Raw genomic sequence first — 17,761 nt, 5'->3', positions numbered from 1 at the left:
GCATAACCACTGAAGCCCAGTGATTGGCTGCAGTGGTCACATACAGTTGTGATGCCACTACTGTAGCCCATTAGTCAAAGACTAGTGACAGCACTGTAGAGTCAGGGGTGCACTAAGGCGTTTTATTTTACCCTCAAGCAGCTTAGACCAGGCTACACATTGAACAAGTTATGAGCCATCCATAAGGTTAGGTGTTAACTCACTGACTGCTGGAGACCCGTAAGCAGGGGCGGACTGGCCATCGGGCAGTTCTGGCAAATGCCAGAAGGGCCATCGTGGGCCGCTCACCAGCGCCGAAGCATTCAACTGTACCGGCTTCTATGACGCCGGTACAGTTGAATGCAATGATGGAGGAGAGAGCGTCTGCTGACGCTCCCTCTCCCATCATTACCCGCTCTGCCTGGCGCTGACACTGCGGGTGCGCGATGACGTCATACCGCGCACCTGCTGCGTGACCGGGCAGACTGCAGCTGCTGAGATCGGAGCCAGGAGCAGTGCTGGGCACGAGGAGAGGTGAGTGTTTTGTTGTTGTTTTTTTTAAATATATCACTGAGTGATAACTGGATTGTGGGGCTGCATTACATTCTATGGCCGGCATCACACTCATCGTATGTAAATATGGTCCGTTTTTTACGGCCGTAATACGCATAAAAGTCCCCAAAATAGTGATCCGTATGTCATCCGTAGGCAGGGTGTGTCAGCGTATTTTGAGCATGGCATCCTCCGTATGTAATCCGTATGGCATCCGTACTGCGATATTTTCTCGCAGGCTTGCAAAACCGACATCTAATGGATTTATGTGCTCAAATGCTCGTTAAAATAATATATATATATATATATATATATATATATACACATACATACATATATACACACACACATATATACATACATACATACACACACACACAGTGGGGCAAAAAAGTATTTAGTCAACCAGCAATAGTGCAAGTTCCACCACTTAAAAAGATGAGAGGCGTCTGTAATTTACATCATAGGTAGACCTCAACTATGGGAGACAAACTGAGAAAAAAAAATCCAGAAAATCACATTGTCTGTTTTTTTATCATTTTATTTGCATTTTATGGTGGAAAAGAAGTATTTGGTCAGAAACAAACAATCAAGATTTCTGGCTCTCACAGACCTGTAACTTCTTCTTTAAGAGTCTCCTCTTTCCTCCACTCATTACCTGTAGTAATGGCACCTGTTTAAACTTGTTATCAGTATAAAAAGACACCTGTGCACACCCTCAAACAGTCTGACTCCAAACTCCAGTATGGTGAAGATCAAAGAGCTGTCAAAGGACACCAGAAACAAAATTGTAGCCCTGCACCAGGCTGGGAAGACTGAATCTGCAATAGCCAACCAGCTTGGAGTGAAGAAATCAACAGTGGGAGCAATAATTAGAAAATGGAAGACATACAAGACCACTGATAATCTCCCTCGATCTGGGGCTCCACGCAAAATCCCACCCCGTGGGGTCAGAATGATCACAAGAACGGTGAGCAAAAATCCCAGAACCACGCGGGGGGACCTAGTGAATGAACTGCAGAGAGCTGGGACCAATGTAACAAGGCCTACCATAAGTAACACACTACGCCACCATGGACTCAGATCCTGCAGTGCCAGACGTGTCCCACTGCTTAAGCCAGTACATGTCCGGGCCCATCTGAAGTTTGCTAGAGAGCATTTGGATGATCCAGAGGAGTTTTGGGAGAATGTCCTATGGTCTGATGAAACCAAACTGGAACTGTTCGGTAGAAACACAACTTGTCGTGTTTGGAGGAAAAAGAATACTGAGTTGCATCCATCAAACACCATACCTACTGTAAAGCATGGTGGTGGAAACATCATGCTTTGGGGCTGTTTCTCTGCAAAGGGGCCAGGACGACTGATCCGGGTACATGAAAGAATGAATGGGGCCATGTATCGTGAGATTTTGAGTGCAAACCTCCTTCCATCAGCAAGGGCATTGAAGATGAAACGTGGCTGGGTCTTTCAACATGACAATGATCCAAAGCACACCGCCAGGGCAACGAAGGAGTGGCTTCGTAAGAAGCATTTCAAGGTCCTGGAGTGGCCTAGCCAGTCTCCAGATCTCAACCCTATAGAAAACCTTTGGAGGGAGTTGAAAGTCCGTGTTGCCAAGCGAAAAGCCAAAAACATAACTGCTCTAGAGGAGATCTGCATGGAGGAATGGGCCAACATACCAACAACAGTGTGTGGCAACCTTGTGAAGACTTACAGAAAACGTTTGACCTCTGTCATTGCCAACAAAGGATATATTACAAAGTATTGAGATGAAATTTTGTTTCTGACCAAATACTTATTTTCCACCATAAAATGCAAATAAAATGATAAAAAAACAGACAATGTGATTTTCTGGATTTTTTTTTCTCAGTTTGTCTCCCATAGTTGAGGTCTACCTATGATGTAAATTACAGACGCCTCTCATCTTTTTAAGTGGTGGAACTTGCACTATTGCTGACTGACTAAATACGTGTGCGTGTGTGTGTGTGTGTGTGTGCGCGTGCGTGCGTGCGTGTGTGTGTGTGTGTGTGTGTGTGTGTGTGTGTGTGTGTGTGTGTGTGTGTGTGTGTGTGCATATATATCTGTATATATATGTGTGGTGATACGCTACCTGAGTGTGTTGGGGGACACTCGCTTAGCATGGGATTTAAGCACTCAGGCATGATTTCTCCACTTTAAACAGTCTATTCTGGTTTATTATATGTCATAAACCATAAACACAACCAGTTCATTATATATGGCTTACAAATCCTTCAGTGGTCACACTGGTATCCCTCCAGTCACCGGGTGACTGCGCAGTTCAGCAATAGTTCTTTGTTCCCATACCAGGGGTTACCTCTTAGGAACTCCTGCTCCACAGGTAGACTCCACGTCAGTCTAAGGTCCACAACAGAACCGTCCAGGTCGATGGTCTCACAGTGCTTCCAGGATGACTCGACCAGCCAGGAGCCTCCAACACTGACCATACATCAGATTCCACGGTCTCACAGTGCTTCCAGGACTTCAGTCCATACCAGGACAGTCCAACACCGACCGTCTAGGACCTTACACAGGAACCTCACAGGCACATGTGACCCACACCCTGGTCACATTACATACCTGTAACCACTCCCAGGGTGGGAGTGTGGGTGTGTGTGGCTAGTCTGACCCTCCCATCTCTCATGACTAGCCCTGCCAATCTCCCATTATAACTACACAATCACACGTGGGACTACAGGTCCCAGCACACCAACTTAACTGCAGATTGACAGCGCAGAGTGACCTCCTCTGCGACACACATACCGGCCATTTATAATCCTGCCAGACTTTCTCTCATATGAACTCGAGCGTGGGAACTTTTCCAAGGCTCCAGTTCATGAGGACATCCAGCAGAGGGCGCCTCACCGCAACTCAAGGTAACTACAGGTCACCCTGCTTTCCATTCAGTACCCGGGGTTTTACAGGCAGGAGCAAGTGCATTAGCACAGCTCCTGGCTGTAAAATGATTTAACCCCTTCAGATGGATATACTTCATGGGACATAATGACGGAAGGCATGGAATATTGTTGTTTGTTTTTTTTACACCATGTGTATTTATTTCATTAAAATACTTTGTAATAATGTGTGTGTGTTTTATTAACCATTTCGTACTATTGGATTAATAATGGATAGGTGTCATAATTGACGCCTCTCCATTATTAATCTGACTTAATGTCACCTTACAATAGCAAGGTGACATTAACCCTTCATTACCCCATATCCCACCGCTACACGGGAGTGGGAAGAGAGTGGCCAAGTGCCAGAATAGGCGCATCTTCTAGATGTGCCTTTTCTGGGGTGGCTGGGGACAGATGTTTGTAGCCAGGGGGGGCCAATAACCATGGACCCTCTCTAGGCTATTAATATCTGCCCTCAGTCACTGGCTTTACCACTCTGGCGGAGAAAATTGCGCGGGAGCCCACGCCAATTTTTGCCGCGATTTAACCCTTTATTTTACAAGCTACAGTGCCCAAATTTTGCACACACACACACAACACTAACATTAGTAGTGTGGAATATGCAAAAAAAAAAGGGATATGAGATGGTTTACTGTATGTAAACCATGTCTCATATCATGTCGGGTTTGGGAAGGAGAAATGAAAAGCCGGCAATTGAATTACTGGCTTTTTTATAGAACACTGCTGCGTATTTCTCGCAAGTCACACTGCTGGTCCGTGTGTAATCCGTATTTTTCTCGCTCCCATAGACTTTCATTGGCGATTTTATTGCGCAATACGGTGACAAACGCAGCATGCTGCGATTTTGTACAGCCGTACAAGACCGTATAATACGGATCAGTAAAATACGGCTGATAGGAGCTGGGACATAGGGAATCATTGGGCCGTGTGTTATGCGTATTTTACGGGTGTATTTTCTGCGCTCATACGTCCGTAAAACTCGCCAGTGATGCCGGCCTATGGAGGCTGTGCTGCATTACATTCTATGGGGGCTGTGCTGCATTACATTCTATGGGGGCTGTGCTGCATTACATTCTATGGGGGCTGTGCTGCATTACATTCTATGGGGGCTGTGCTGCATTACATTCTATGGGGGCTGTGCTGCATTACATTCTATGGGGGCTGTGCTGCATTACATTCTATGGGGGCTGTGCTGCATTACATTCTATGGGGGCTGTGCTGCATTACATTCTATGGGGGCTGTGCTGCATTACATTCTATGGGGGCTGTGCTGCATTACATTCTATGGGGGCTGTGCTGCATTATGCTCTATGAGGGGGCTACCATACATTATATATAGCAAATCCAAAAAGAGAAAAAACGGAAGTAAACGTCCTATTTATCTCTAAAACAAGTATACTTTATTGAATATTTAAAAAAAACAATGAAACAAATTGAAGTAAAAAATGGAGACAACATATACAAAAAAACGCACATAACCTTCACATGCAACACACGTTATATATATGCTTAGGTATATACAGGTATATGGGGAACCTATTCAAAGGATATTAGTGCCCCTTAGGCACTAATATATTCAATAAAGTATACTTGTTTTAGAGATAAATAGGACGTTTACTTCCGTTTTTTCTCTTTTTGGATTTGCTGACTTTATGGAAGTGTCACTTATATAGTCCTGAAGTTCTATATATGCAAACATACATTATATATGCAGGGGCAGCATTACACTCTGGGGTGGCATCATTAAACTATATGTGGGCTGCATTATACTGCATCGAGGCCTATGAGGGGGGCATTATACTACATGGAGGACTGAGGGGGGGGGGCATTATACTACATGGAGGACTGAGGGGGGGCATTATACTACATGGAGGACTGAGGGGGGGGCATTATACTACATGGAGGACTGAGGGGGGGGCATTATACTACATGGAGGACTGAGGGGGGGCATTATACTACATGGAGGACTGAGGGGGGGCATTATACTACATGGAGGACTGAGGGGGGGGCATTATACTACATGGAGGACTGAGGGGGGGGGGCATTATACTACATGGAGGACTGAGGGGGGGGCATTATACTACATGGAGGACTGAGGGGGGGGCATTATACTACATGGAGGACTGAGGGGGGGCATTATACTACATGGAGGACTGAGGGGGGGCATTATACTACATGGAGGACTGAGGGGGGGCATTATACTACATGGAGGACTGAGGGGGGGCATTATACTACATGGAGGACTGAGGGGGGGCATTATACTACATGGAGGACTGAGGGGGGGCATTATACTACATGGAGGACTGAGGGGGGGCATTATACTACATGGAGGACTGAGGGGGGGCATTATACTACATGGAGGACTGAGGGGGGGCATTATACTACATGGAGGACTGAGGGGGGGCATTATACTACATGGAGGACTGAGGGGGGGCATTATACTACATGGGGGACTGAGGGGGGGCATTATACTACATGGGGGACTGAGGGGGGGCATTATACTACATGGGGGACTGAGGGGGGGCATTATACTACATGGGGGACTGAGGGGGGGCATTATACTACATGGGGGACTGAGGGGGGGCATTATACTACATGGGGGACTGAGGGGGGGCATTATACTACATGGGGGACTGAGGAGTGCATTATACTACATGGGGGACTGAGGGGGGGCATTATACTACATGGGGGACTGAGGGGGGGCATTATACTACATGGGGGACTGAGGGGGGGCATTATACTACATGGGGGACTGAGGGGGGCATTATACTACATGGGGGACTGAGGGGGGCATTATACTACATGGGGGACTGAGGGGGGGCATTATACTACATGGGGGACTGAGGGGGGGCATTATACTACATGGGGGACTGAGGAGTGCATTATACTACATGGGGGACTGAGGAGTGCATTATACTACATGGGGGACTGAGGAGTGCATTATACTACATGGGGGACTGAGGAGTGCATTATACTACATGGGGGACTGAGGAGTGCATTATACTACATGGGGGACTGAGGAGTGCATTATACTACATGGGGGACTGAGGAGTGCATTATACTACATGGGGGACTGAGGAGTGCATTATACTACATGGGGGACTGAGGAGTGCATTATACTACATGGGGGACTGAGGAGTGCATTATACTACATGGGGGACTGAGGAGTGCATTATACTACATGGGGGACTGAGGAGTGCATTATACTACATGGGGGACTGAGGAGTGCATTATACTACATGGGGGACTGAGGAGTGCATTATACTACATGGGGGACTGAGGAGTGCATTATACTACATGGGGGACTGAGGAGTGCATTATACTACATGGGGGACTGAGGAGTGCATTATACTACATGGGGGACTGAGGAGTGCATTATACTACATGGGGGACTGAGGAGTGCATTATACTACATGGGGGACTGAGGAGTGCATTATACTACATGGGGGACTGAGGAGTGCATTATACTACATGGGGGACTGAGGAGTGCATTATACTACATGGGGGACTGAGGAGTGCATTATACTACATGGGGGACTGAGGAGTGCATTATACTACATGGGGGACTGAGGAGTGCATTATACTACATGGGGGACTGAGGAGTGCATTATACTACATGGGGGACTGAGGAGTGCATTATACTACATGGGGGACTGAGGAGTGCATTATACTACATGGGGGACTGAGGAGTGCATTATACTACATGGGGGACTGAGGAGTGCATTATACTACATGGGGGACTGAGGAGTGCATTATACTACATGGGGGACTGAGGAGTGCATTATACTACATGGGGGACTGAGGAGTGCATTATACTACATGGGGGACTGAGGAGTGCATTATACTACATGGGGGACTGAGGAGTGCATTATACTACATGGGGGACTGAGGAGTGCATTATACTACATGGGGGACTGAGGAGTGCATTATACTACATGGGGGACTGAGGAGTGCATTATACTACATGGGGGACTGAGGAGTGCATTATACTACATGGGGGACTGAGGAGTGCATTATACTACATGGGGGACTGAGGAGTGCATTATACTACATGGGGGACTGAGGAGTGCATTATACTACATGGGGGACTGAGGAGTGCATTATACTACATGGGGGACTGAGGAGTGCATTATACTACATGGGGGACTGAGGAGTGCATTATACTACATGGGGGACTGAGGAGTGCATTATACTACATGGGGGACTGAGGAGTGCATTATACTACATGGGGGACTGAGGAGTGCATTATACTACATGGGGGACTGAGGAGTGCATTATACTACATGGGGGACTGAGGAGTGCATTATACTACATGGGGGACTGAGGAGTGCATTATACTACATGGGGGACTGAGGAGTGCATTATACTACATGGGGGACTGAGGAGTGCATTATACTACATGGGGGACTGAGGAGTGCATTATACTACATGGGGGACTGAGGAGTGCATTATACTACATGGGGGACTGAGGAGTGCATTATACTACATGGGGGACTGAGGAGTGCATTATACTACATGGGGGACTGAGGAGTGCATTATACTACATGGGGGACTGAGGAGTGCATTATACTACATGGGGGACTGAGGAGTGCATTATACTACATGGGGGACTGAGGAGTGCATTATACTACATGGGGGACTGAGGAGTGCATTATACTACATGGGGGACTGAGGAGTGCATTATACTACATGGGGGACTGAGGAGTGCATTATACTACATGGGGGACTGAGGAGTGCATTATACTACATGGGGGACTGAGGAGTGCATTATACTACATGGGGGACTGAGGAGTGCATTATACTACATGGGGGACTGAGGAGTGCATTATACTACATGGGGGACTGAGGAGTGCATTATACTACATGGGGGACTGAGGAGTGCATTATACTACATGGGGGACTGAGGAGTGCATTATACTACATGGGGGACTGAGGAGTGCGTTATACTACATGGGGGACTGAGGAGTGCGTTATACTACATGGGGGACTGAGGAGTGCGTTATACTACATGGGGGACTGAGGAGTGCGTTATACTACATGGGGGACTGAGGAGTGCGTTATACTACATGGGGGACTGAGGAGTGCGTTATACTACATGGGGGACTGAGGAGTGCGTTATACTACATGGGGGACTGAGGAGTGCGTTATACTACATGGGGGACTGAGGAGTGCGTTATACTACATGGGGGACTGAGGAGTGCGTTATACTACATGGGGGACTGAGGAGTGCGTTATACTACATGGGGGACTGAGGAGTGCGTTATACTACATGGGGGACTGAGGAGTGCGTTATACTACATGGGGGACTGAGGAGTGCGTTATACTACATGGGGGACTGAGGAGTGCGTTATACTACATGGGGGACTGAGGAGTGCGTTATACTACATGGGGGACTGAGGAGTGCGTTATACTACATGGGGGACTGAGGAGTGCGTTATACTACATGGGGGACTGAGGAGTGCGTTATACTACATGGGGGACTGAGGAGTGCGTTATACTACATGGGGGACTGAGGAGTGCGTTATACTACATGGGGGACTGAGGAGTGCGTTATACTACATGGGGGACTGAGGAGTGCGTTATACTACATGGGGGACTGAGGAGTGCGTTATACTACATGGGGGACTGAGGAGTGCGTTATACTACATGGGGGACTGAGGAGTGCGTTATACTACATGGGGGACTGAGGAGTGCGTTATACTACATGGGGGACTGAGGAGTGCGTTATACTACATGGGGGACTGAGGAGTGCGTTATACTACATGGGGGACTGAGGAGTGCGTTATACTACATGGGGGACTGAGGAGTGCGTTATACTACATGGGGGACTGAGGAGTGCGTTATACTACATGGGGGACTGAGGAGTGCGTTATACTACATGGGGGACTGAGGAGTGCGTTATACTACATGGGGGACTGAGGAGTGCGTTATACTACATGGGGGACTGAGGAGTGCGTTATACTACATGGGGGACTGAGGAGTGCGTTATACTACATGGGGGACTGAGGAGTGCGTTATACTACATGGGGGACTGAGGAGTGCGTTATACTACATGGGGGACTGAGGAGTGCGTTATACTACATGGGGGACTGAGGAGTGCGTTATACTACATGGGGGACTGAGGAGTGCGTTATACTACATGGGGGACTGAGGAGTGCGTTATACTACATGGGGGACTGAGGAGTGCGTTATACTACATGGGGGACTGAGGAGTGCGTTATACTACATGGGGGACTGAGGAGTGCGTTATACTACATGGGGGACTGAGGAGTGCGTTATACTACATGGGGGACTGAGGAGTGCGTTATACTACATGGGGGACTGAGGAGTGCGTTATACTACATGGGGGACTGAGGAGTGCGTTATACTACATGGGGGACTGAGGAGTGCGTTATACTACATGGGGGACTGAGGAGTGCGTTATACTACATGGGGGACTGAGGAGTGCGTTATACTACATGGGGGACTGAGGAGTGCGTTATACTACATGGGGGACTGAGGAGTGCGTTATACTACATGGGGGACTGAGGAGTGCGTTATACTACATGGGGGACTGAGGAGTGCGTTATACTACATGGGGGACTGAGGAGTGCGTTATACTACATGGGGGACTGAGGAGTGCGTTATACTACATGGGGGACTGAGGAGTGCGTTATACTACATGGGGGACTGAGGAGTGCGTTATACTACATGGGGGACTGAGGAGTGCGTTATACTACATGGGGGACTGAGGAGTGCGTTATACTACATGGGGGACTGAGGAGTGCGTTATACTACATGGGGGACTGAGGAGTGCGTTATACTACATGGGGGACTGAGGAGTGCGTTATACTACATGGGGGACTGAGGAGTGCGTTATACTACATGGGGGACTGAGGAGTGCGTTATACTACATGGGGGACTGAGGAGTGCGTTATACTACATGGGGGACTGAGGAGTGCGTTATACTACATGGGGGACTGAGGAGTGCGTTATACTACATGGGGGACTGAGGAGTGCGTTATACTATATGGGGGACTGAGGAGTGCGTTATACTATATGGGGGACTGAGGAGTGCGTTATACTATATGGGGGACTGAGGAGTGCGTTATACTATATGGGGGACTGAGGAGTGCGTTATACTATATGGGGGACTGAGGAGTGCCTTATACTATATGGGGGACTGAGGAGTGCCTTATACTATATGGGGGACTGAGGAGTGCCTTATACTATATGGGGGACTGAGGAGTGCCTTATACTATATGGGGGACTGAGGAGTGCCTTATACTATATGGGGGACTGAGGAGTGCCTTATACTATATGGGGGACTGAGGAGTGCCTTATACTATATGGGGGACTGAGGAGTGCCTTATACTATATGGGGGACTGAGGAGTGCCTTATACTATATGGGGGACTGAGGAGTGCATTATACTATATGGGGGACTGAGGAGTGCATTATACTATATGGGGGACTGAGGAGTGCATTATACTATATGGGGGACTGAGGAGTGCATTATACTATATGGGGGACTGAGGAGTGTATTATACTATATGGAGTACTGAGGTGCACATTATAATATATGGAGGACTATGGTGTGTATCATACTAAACAAGCAAAATGCTGCCTATTCGAGTGATTGGATTGTTTATGTGGGAACAGAAATCCTTGTTCTCAGCAGCACATCGCCCTGTGTAAACTGTAGTTGTGCTGCTGATTAGCGCATGTAAATACAGCAGAAATGCTTCAGAGGAAGACCAGGCAATGATGATGACAGTTGTAGTTAGCACCAGGTGCCTGGGAATAGCGCTAGCTCTACTGCTTTTCCAAGCCACCAGAGCATTTAATTCTGGTATGTGTAATGATTTTTAGGGTTGTCAGTTGCGTAATGTCGGCTGCTATTAATCCCTGGTGTAAGTAATGGAGAGGTGTCTATCAGACACCCCCACTACTAGCCCAGACCTGGCGAGACCCAGCGACTCTGAAGAGCGGTGACGGTAGTAACAATACCACTCTTCACAGTCGCCGAGCTCAGCGCAAAACCCGGAATATCTGAAGAGCGGTGACGTTACTGATGTCACCGCTCTTCAGAGTCACCGGGTCTCGTGCTGCGCAGTGGAACCAAAAGTGGCTGTAGTATATGGAGCATCAGAATGAGGTTTCATAGCCTTTGGTCGTCTCAATCCCTTCATTATCTACGAGATCCAGTTATGTAGGTAAAGTAGCGGCTTTTCTTGGTACTGCAACTAAAAGCAATAAATAGGACTGAGCTGTAATGCTAGATACAGCTGTGATTATATGTTATATAGTCGTGTTACACTCCCCTCACTTCTTGTAACCTACAAGTGTACAAAGATATTATACAGTCAATATGTGACAAGTGGGCCTGTGTAACTTCAAATGCCAAGGCTGAATTTTAGTCCCAGTCCGGCCCTGCCCGTACGCTGGAATCCACACTGATCGGGAGCTCAGGGAACTTCTATCTTGTGAGTATGGAGCAGCAGAATGCTCAACCTCCACCCCATTAAATCCCTACGGGGCCATCAAGCCCTGAAGAGAATGAGAGGAGTAATGGTCAGGTGTCTGACCGGCTGTGCAATTCTATAATATGGAGAAATGTTCTCCCAGAGCCACATGGGTGCGGGTCGCTGCAGTCAGACTCCAGCTGATCAGTGATTATTTTCACTGGACAATCCCTTTAAACATTAATGACCCCTTTAATTCATTTATTTCTAATGGAGACTGCATTGGGGAGACAACAATGTAACACCAGCTACCACCTTTCTGGGGTTGTGTCTCCTCACCCATACACTGCCCAAAGGCCATTTTTAGGCAGATACCCACCATGACAGCTACACTGGTTGTCGCCCAGGTTTCCTTGGACTGCCCACAACGTGGGAGAAGAGCAATGGCAGCCATGCCCCTTCTCCCAGCTCCGGAGACTGTGAGGTAGACAAGTAGGCCGGCACCATTGTGCCCCGCGTTACTACTGAGGCAGGAGCTACAGCCATTCCCAGTACTCACAGCGCGCTGCGTGCTAGTCACCTCAGGGCGCTTCAGGAGGAAGAGCGGCGGCGGCTCCCAGAATTCACGGCGCGGACACAACCCAGAGCTCTTCCCCCTCATACTCACGTTCACAGGACGGAGGACGCACCCGACAAAGCTACGCTCACATCAACTGCAGAAACTGCACGGTTTCGTTTCCCGTCAACATGAACGCTAGTTTCCATATGGCCAATAGACGTCTTCGTTTTCACGCACATCAGACGTCATCACGCTCATCCGGCCATTCCATGCGCCGACGTCCTCACACGTGACCAGATAGAGTCGGCTAGACGGCTTCCGTAGTTTACGGAGTGTTTGCGGCAGTGTAGCAGTATGCGGGAGGCGTGGCTCTATGCAATGTGAATGGCGCCTATACACTGCGTTATGTGCACTGATTACTTGGCGACTTCCGCTGTTCGTGCGCTATATAATGTCAGTCATTAACCCCTTCACCACAAGCCTAGTTTCACTTTAATGACCAAGCCAACTGTTACATTTTTGACCACTGGCACTTTATGAGGTAATAACTCAGGAACTCTTCAATGGGTCCCACAGATTCTGAGACTATAGACTCAAGATCTAGTGTGCTTCATGAAAGTGGTAACATTCCTTCTGTATTGGGTTTCTTTGTGATAAAAACGGAAATTTGGCAAATAATTTCTAATTTTCAAGCTTTTAATTTTTAAGCTCTTAAATTAGCGAGTCATATCGCACAAAGTAGTTCATAACATTTCCCACGTCTACTTCAGCACAATGTGTGAAACATAATTTTTCTTAGGAAGTTAGAAGGGTTAAGTTGACCAGCAATTTCTCATTTTTCCAACAGTACAGCTCTGGCAAAAATGAAGAGACCACCACATCAAACCCTGTCATGCGCAGCCCCATCTCCAGACCTGAACCCTATTGATAACCTCTGGAATGTAATCAAGAGGATGATGGATAGTCACAAGCCATCAAACAAAGAAGAACTGATTACATTTTTGCGCCAAAAGCAGTGTGAAAGACTGGTGGAAAGCATGCCAAGACACATGAAAGCTGTGATTAAAAATCATGGTTATTCCACAAAATATTGATTTCTGAGCTCTTCCTGAGTTAAAACATTAGTATTGTTTCTAAATGATTATGAACTTGTTTTCTTTGCATTATTTGAGGTCTGAAAGCACTGCTTGTTTGTTTTTTTAATTTTGACCATTTCTCCTTTTCAGAAAAAAATACAAAATTTATTGCTTGGATATTTGGAGACATGTTGTCAGAAGTTTATAGAATAAAAAAAAACAATTTACATTTTACTCAAAAATAAACCTAGAAAGAGAAAAATCAGACAAACTGAACATTTTGCAGTGGTCTCTTAATTTTTGCCAGAGCTGTATTTACAAAAGCATTTTTTTTAGGGACCACCTCAAATTTGAGGTGACTGACAGAAAATACTCAAAAGTGACACCATTCTAAAAACTGCACCCCTCAAGGTGCTCAAAACCACATTCGAGAAGTTTATTAACCCTTTAGGGGCTTCATAGGAACTAAAGCAATGTGGAAGGAATTAATTAACAATTTACTTTTTCTAACAAAAATGTGATATTAGTCCCAATTGTTTTATTTTTTCAAGGGTAACATGATAAAATGGACCATGCAATGTCTGGTGCAATTTCTTCTGAGTACGCCGATACACAGGGTCGGTTTTAGACAAAATGGGGCCCTGGGCAAAATTCAAAGTGGGGCCCCCAATGCCAAAATATTCCACCAACAACACTGTTAGGCCCCCTTTACATGTCCATATAAAACACTTACGTGTTACACCGATATCAGTGTTTTCAGTCAGTGTGCCGTCCATGTGCCATCCGTGTTTTTCCGGTATGGATACTGGAAATGAAATTACAAAGCCTCTCACATACTTTCCATGTTAACCCCTTAACAACCGCCGATACGCCTTTTTAACGACGGTAGTTAAGGGTACTTAAACCACAGTGCCATTAATTAACGGCGCTGTGGAAAAAGTGTATAGCGCCCCCAGAGTAGGATTTTCTCCAGGGTCTCGGCTTCTGGGGATAGCCGAGACCCCAGAGAACATTGATTCTGGTCAGTTTTTACTAATCCCTGGGTTGCGATCGCCGTTATTAACCGTACAACGGCGACCGCAAGAAAAGAAAGCGCAATCCGTACATCAGAGGAGAGAGAAATAGAGTCTCTGATCACCCCCCAATACTTACCAGTGTCTCTCGGTGTCCCTGGGTCCTCCTGCTTTCCCCCACGGCCGCTGGCATCTTCTTCCGCTGGTGTGCACATGCGCAGTGTACCCGCCGAGATCTGCCGGCCGGCAACAAAAGGAAGATTTTTCCTATTGGTTCATTTTGGTCACTGTGATAGACCCTGTCACAGTGAAAAAAATTAAAAAAAATTGTAAATAAACCTCTGCTTTATCACCCCCTTAGATAGGGAAAAATAGTAAAATAAAGAAAATGTATTTATTTCCATTTTCCCATTAGGTTTAAAGTTGAGTTAAAGTTAGAGGTTGGGTTGGGGCTAAAATTAGGGTTAGAGTTTGAGTTGGGATTAAGGTTAGGGTTGGGATTAGGGTTGAGGTTAGGGTTGGGATTAGGGTTTGGATTAGGGTTAGGGTTGGGATTAGGGTTAGGTTTGTGGTTATTGTTGGGATTAGGATTAGGGGTGTGTTGGGGTTAGGCTTGGGATTAGGGTTGGGATTAGGGTTAGGGGTGTGTTCGGGTTAGGGTTGTGATTAGGGTTATGGTTAGGGTTGGGAGTAGGGTTAGGGGTGTGTTCGGGTTAGGGTTGGGATTAGGGTTAGGGTGTATTGGGGTTAGAGTTGGGATTAGGTTTCAGGGTGTGTTGGGATTAGGGTTAGGGGTGTGTTGGGGTTAGGGTTAGAGATAGAATTGGGGGGTTCCCACTGTTTAGGTACATCAGGGGGTCTCCAAACACGACATGGCGCCATCATTGATTCCAGCCAATTTTGCATTCAAAAAGTCAAATGGTGCTCCCTCCCTTTTGAGCTCTGTTGTGCGCCCAAACAGTGATTTACCCCCACATGTGGGGCATCAGCGTACTCAGGACAAATTTGACAACTTTTGGGGTCCAATTTCTTTTGTTACCCTTGGGAAAATAAACTGGGGGCTACAAAATCATTTTTGTGAAAAAAATGAATTTTTATTGTCACTGCTCTACATTACAAACTTCTGTGAAACACTTGGTGGGCCAAAATGGGGTCATTTGTGGGGGGTTTCTACTGTTTAGGCACATCAGGGGCTCTGCAAACGCAACATGACGCCCGCAGACCATTCTATTAAAGTCTGCATTCCAAAACGGTGCTCCTTCCCTTCCGAGCTCTGCCATGCGCCAAAACAGTGCCCCCCCACATATGAAGTATTAGAGTACTCAATACAAATTGCACAACAACTGTTATGGTCCAATTTCTCCTGTTACCCTTGAGAAAGTAAACATTTGGGGGTGAAAGATCATTTTTGTGTAAAAAATATCATTTTTTATTTTCACAGTTCTACCTTATAACAGATCAACGTGTGCACAACCCGGGAAGGTGCACGGTGTTGTGGATTCTGTTTGCGGGCTCCCTCTGGTGGTTACTGCTGGTACTGGTTGACTTTGGTGGGTTGCGGCCTTTGGTTTCCATCTGTCCATCAGAGGCTGGGTGTTTCCTATTTTACCTGGCCTTTCTGTCATTTCCCTTGCCGGCTATCAATGTGTTCAGATGTGCTCTGTTTGGTTCCTGCCTACCTGCTCCCAGATCTTTCAGGATAAGCTAAGTGCTGATTTTCAGTTGTTTGGTTTTTTGTCCAGCTTGCTTAGAATGTCTCTTTGTTAGCTGGTTGCTCTAGTGGACTGAGGTTCTCCCCATGTGCCATGAGTTGGCACATGGGTTCTTGTAATCTCAGGATGGTTTTTTTGATTAGGGTTTTTTGCTGACCGCTCAGTCCCCTTTTGTGTCATTCTGCTTTCTAGGTTTCAGCGGGCCTCTATTTGCTAAAGCTATATACATCATCTCTATGTGTGTGCCTTCCTCTCATTTCACCGTCAATACATGTGGGGGGCAACTATATCTTTGGGGTTAATTCCTCTGGAGGCAAGTGAGGTCTTTGTTTTCTCTGCAGTACTAGTTAGCTCTTAGGCTGGTGCGTGGCGTCTAGAACCAACGTAGGCACGCTCCCTGGCTATCTCTAGTTGCGTTTGTCAGGCGTAGGGCAGCGGTCAGCCCAGGTTCCATCACCCTAGAGCTCGTCCGATATTTATTATACTTTGCTAATCCTGTGCTATCCCTAGCCATTGGGGATTCATGACAGTATAGCCGGCCCACAAAGTGTTAATTGTTTGGGCTGAAGCAGGAGAAAAAGAAGTGTTCTAGGGAAATTTGTTTTTTTTTTTCCTTCAGAGTTTTGCTGCCTAGCCCTTAATTGCTGTCTAGCTGCTTCTTACCTCCTCTTAACCCTTGAATGGCTCTGATCTTAGCTGTTTATCATGGATGTCCAGAGTTTGGCTTCCAGCCTGAGTAATCTCGCGGCAAAGGTTCAAAACATACAGGATTTCGTTGTTCACACTCCCATGTCTGAACCTAGAATTCCTATTCCAGAGTTTTTTTCTGGAGATAGATCTACCTTCCTGAATTTCAGGAACAATTGTAAATTGTTTCTCTCTTTGAAATCTCGCTCCTCTGGAGACCCTGCTCAACAGGTCAGGATTGTTATATCGTTCCTACGGGGCGACCCTCAGAATTGGGCATTTGCATTGGCACCGGGGGATCCTGCGTTGCTCAGTGTGGATGCGTTTTTTCTGGCATTGGGATTGCTCTATGAGGAACCTAACCTAGAGATTCAGGCTGAAAAGGCTTTGTTAGCCCTCTCTCAGGGGCATGATGAAGCGGAAATATATTGTCAGAAATTTCGGAAATGGTCGGTGCTTACTCAGTGGAATGAGTGCGCCCTAGCTGCAAACTTCAGAAATGGTCTTTCTGAGGCCATTAAGGATATTATGGTGGGGTTCCCTGCGCCTACAGGTCTGAATGAGTCTATGGCTATGGCCATTCAGATTGATCGGCGTTTACGGGAGCGCAAACCCGTGCACCAGTTGGCGGTGTCTTTTGAACAGGCACCTGAGACTATGCAATGTGATAGAATTCAGTCCAGAAGTGAACGGCAAAATTATAGGCGGAAAAATGGTTTGTGTTTTTATTGTGGTGATTCAGCTCATGTTATATCAGCAGGCTCTAAACGCACAAAAAGGGTTGATAAATCTTTTGCCATTGAT

The 17,761-nt window shown here is 46.7% G+C and overlaps 1 protein-coding gene across 9 annotated transcripts in view; it reads right to left on the bottom strand.

The window, feature by feature from the left end:
* Nucleotides 1–12,970, bottom strand: part of LOC143782314 (uncharacterized) — a 231,213-nt gene extending 218,243 nt beyond the window's left edge. For 3 of the 9 annotated variants that reach the window (XM_077269648.1, XM_077269653.1, XM_077269655.1), the window contains exon 1: nt 12,290–12,550. In XM_077269648.1, coding sequence (XP_077125763.1) covers nt 12,290–12,364 — 75 coding nt within the window. In that variant the 5' untranslated portion in view covers nt 12,365–12,550. Of the gene's footprint in view, nt 1–12,289; nt 12,553–12,577 lie in introns of those variants that run through there. The other 6 variants (XM_077269646.1, XM_077269650.1, XM_077269651.1 and 3 more) reach the window with 4 other exon arrangements.
* Nucleotides 12,971–17,761: the final 4,791 nt, after the last annotated feature.

This window comes from Ranitomeya variabilis, chromosome 6, assembly GCF_051348905.1.
Source record: "Ranitomeya variabilis isolate aRanVar5 chromosome 6, aRanVar5.hap1, whole genome shotgun sequence".
Taxonomy (NCBI): Eukaryota; Metazoa; Chordata; class Amphibia; order Anura; family Dendrobatidae; genus Ranitomeya; species Ranitomeya variabilis.
This window is presented reverse-complemented; position numbering and strand designations above follow the sequence as displayed.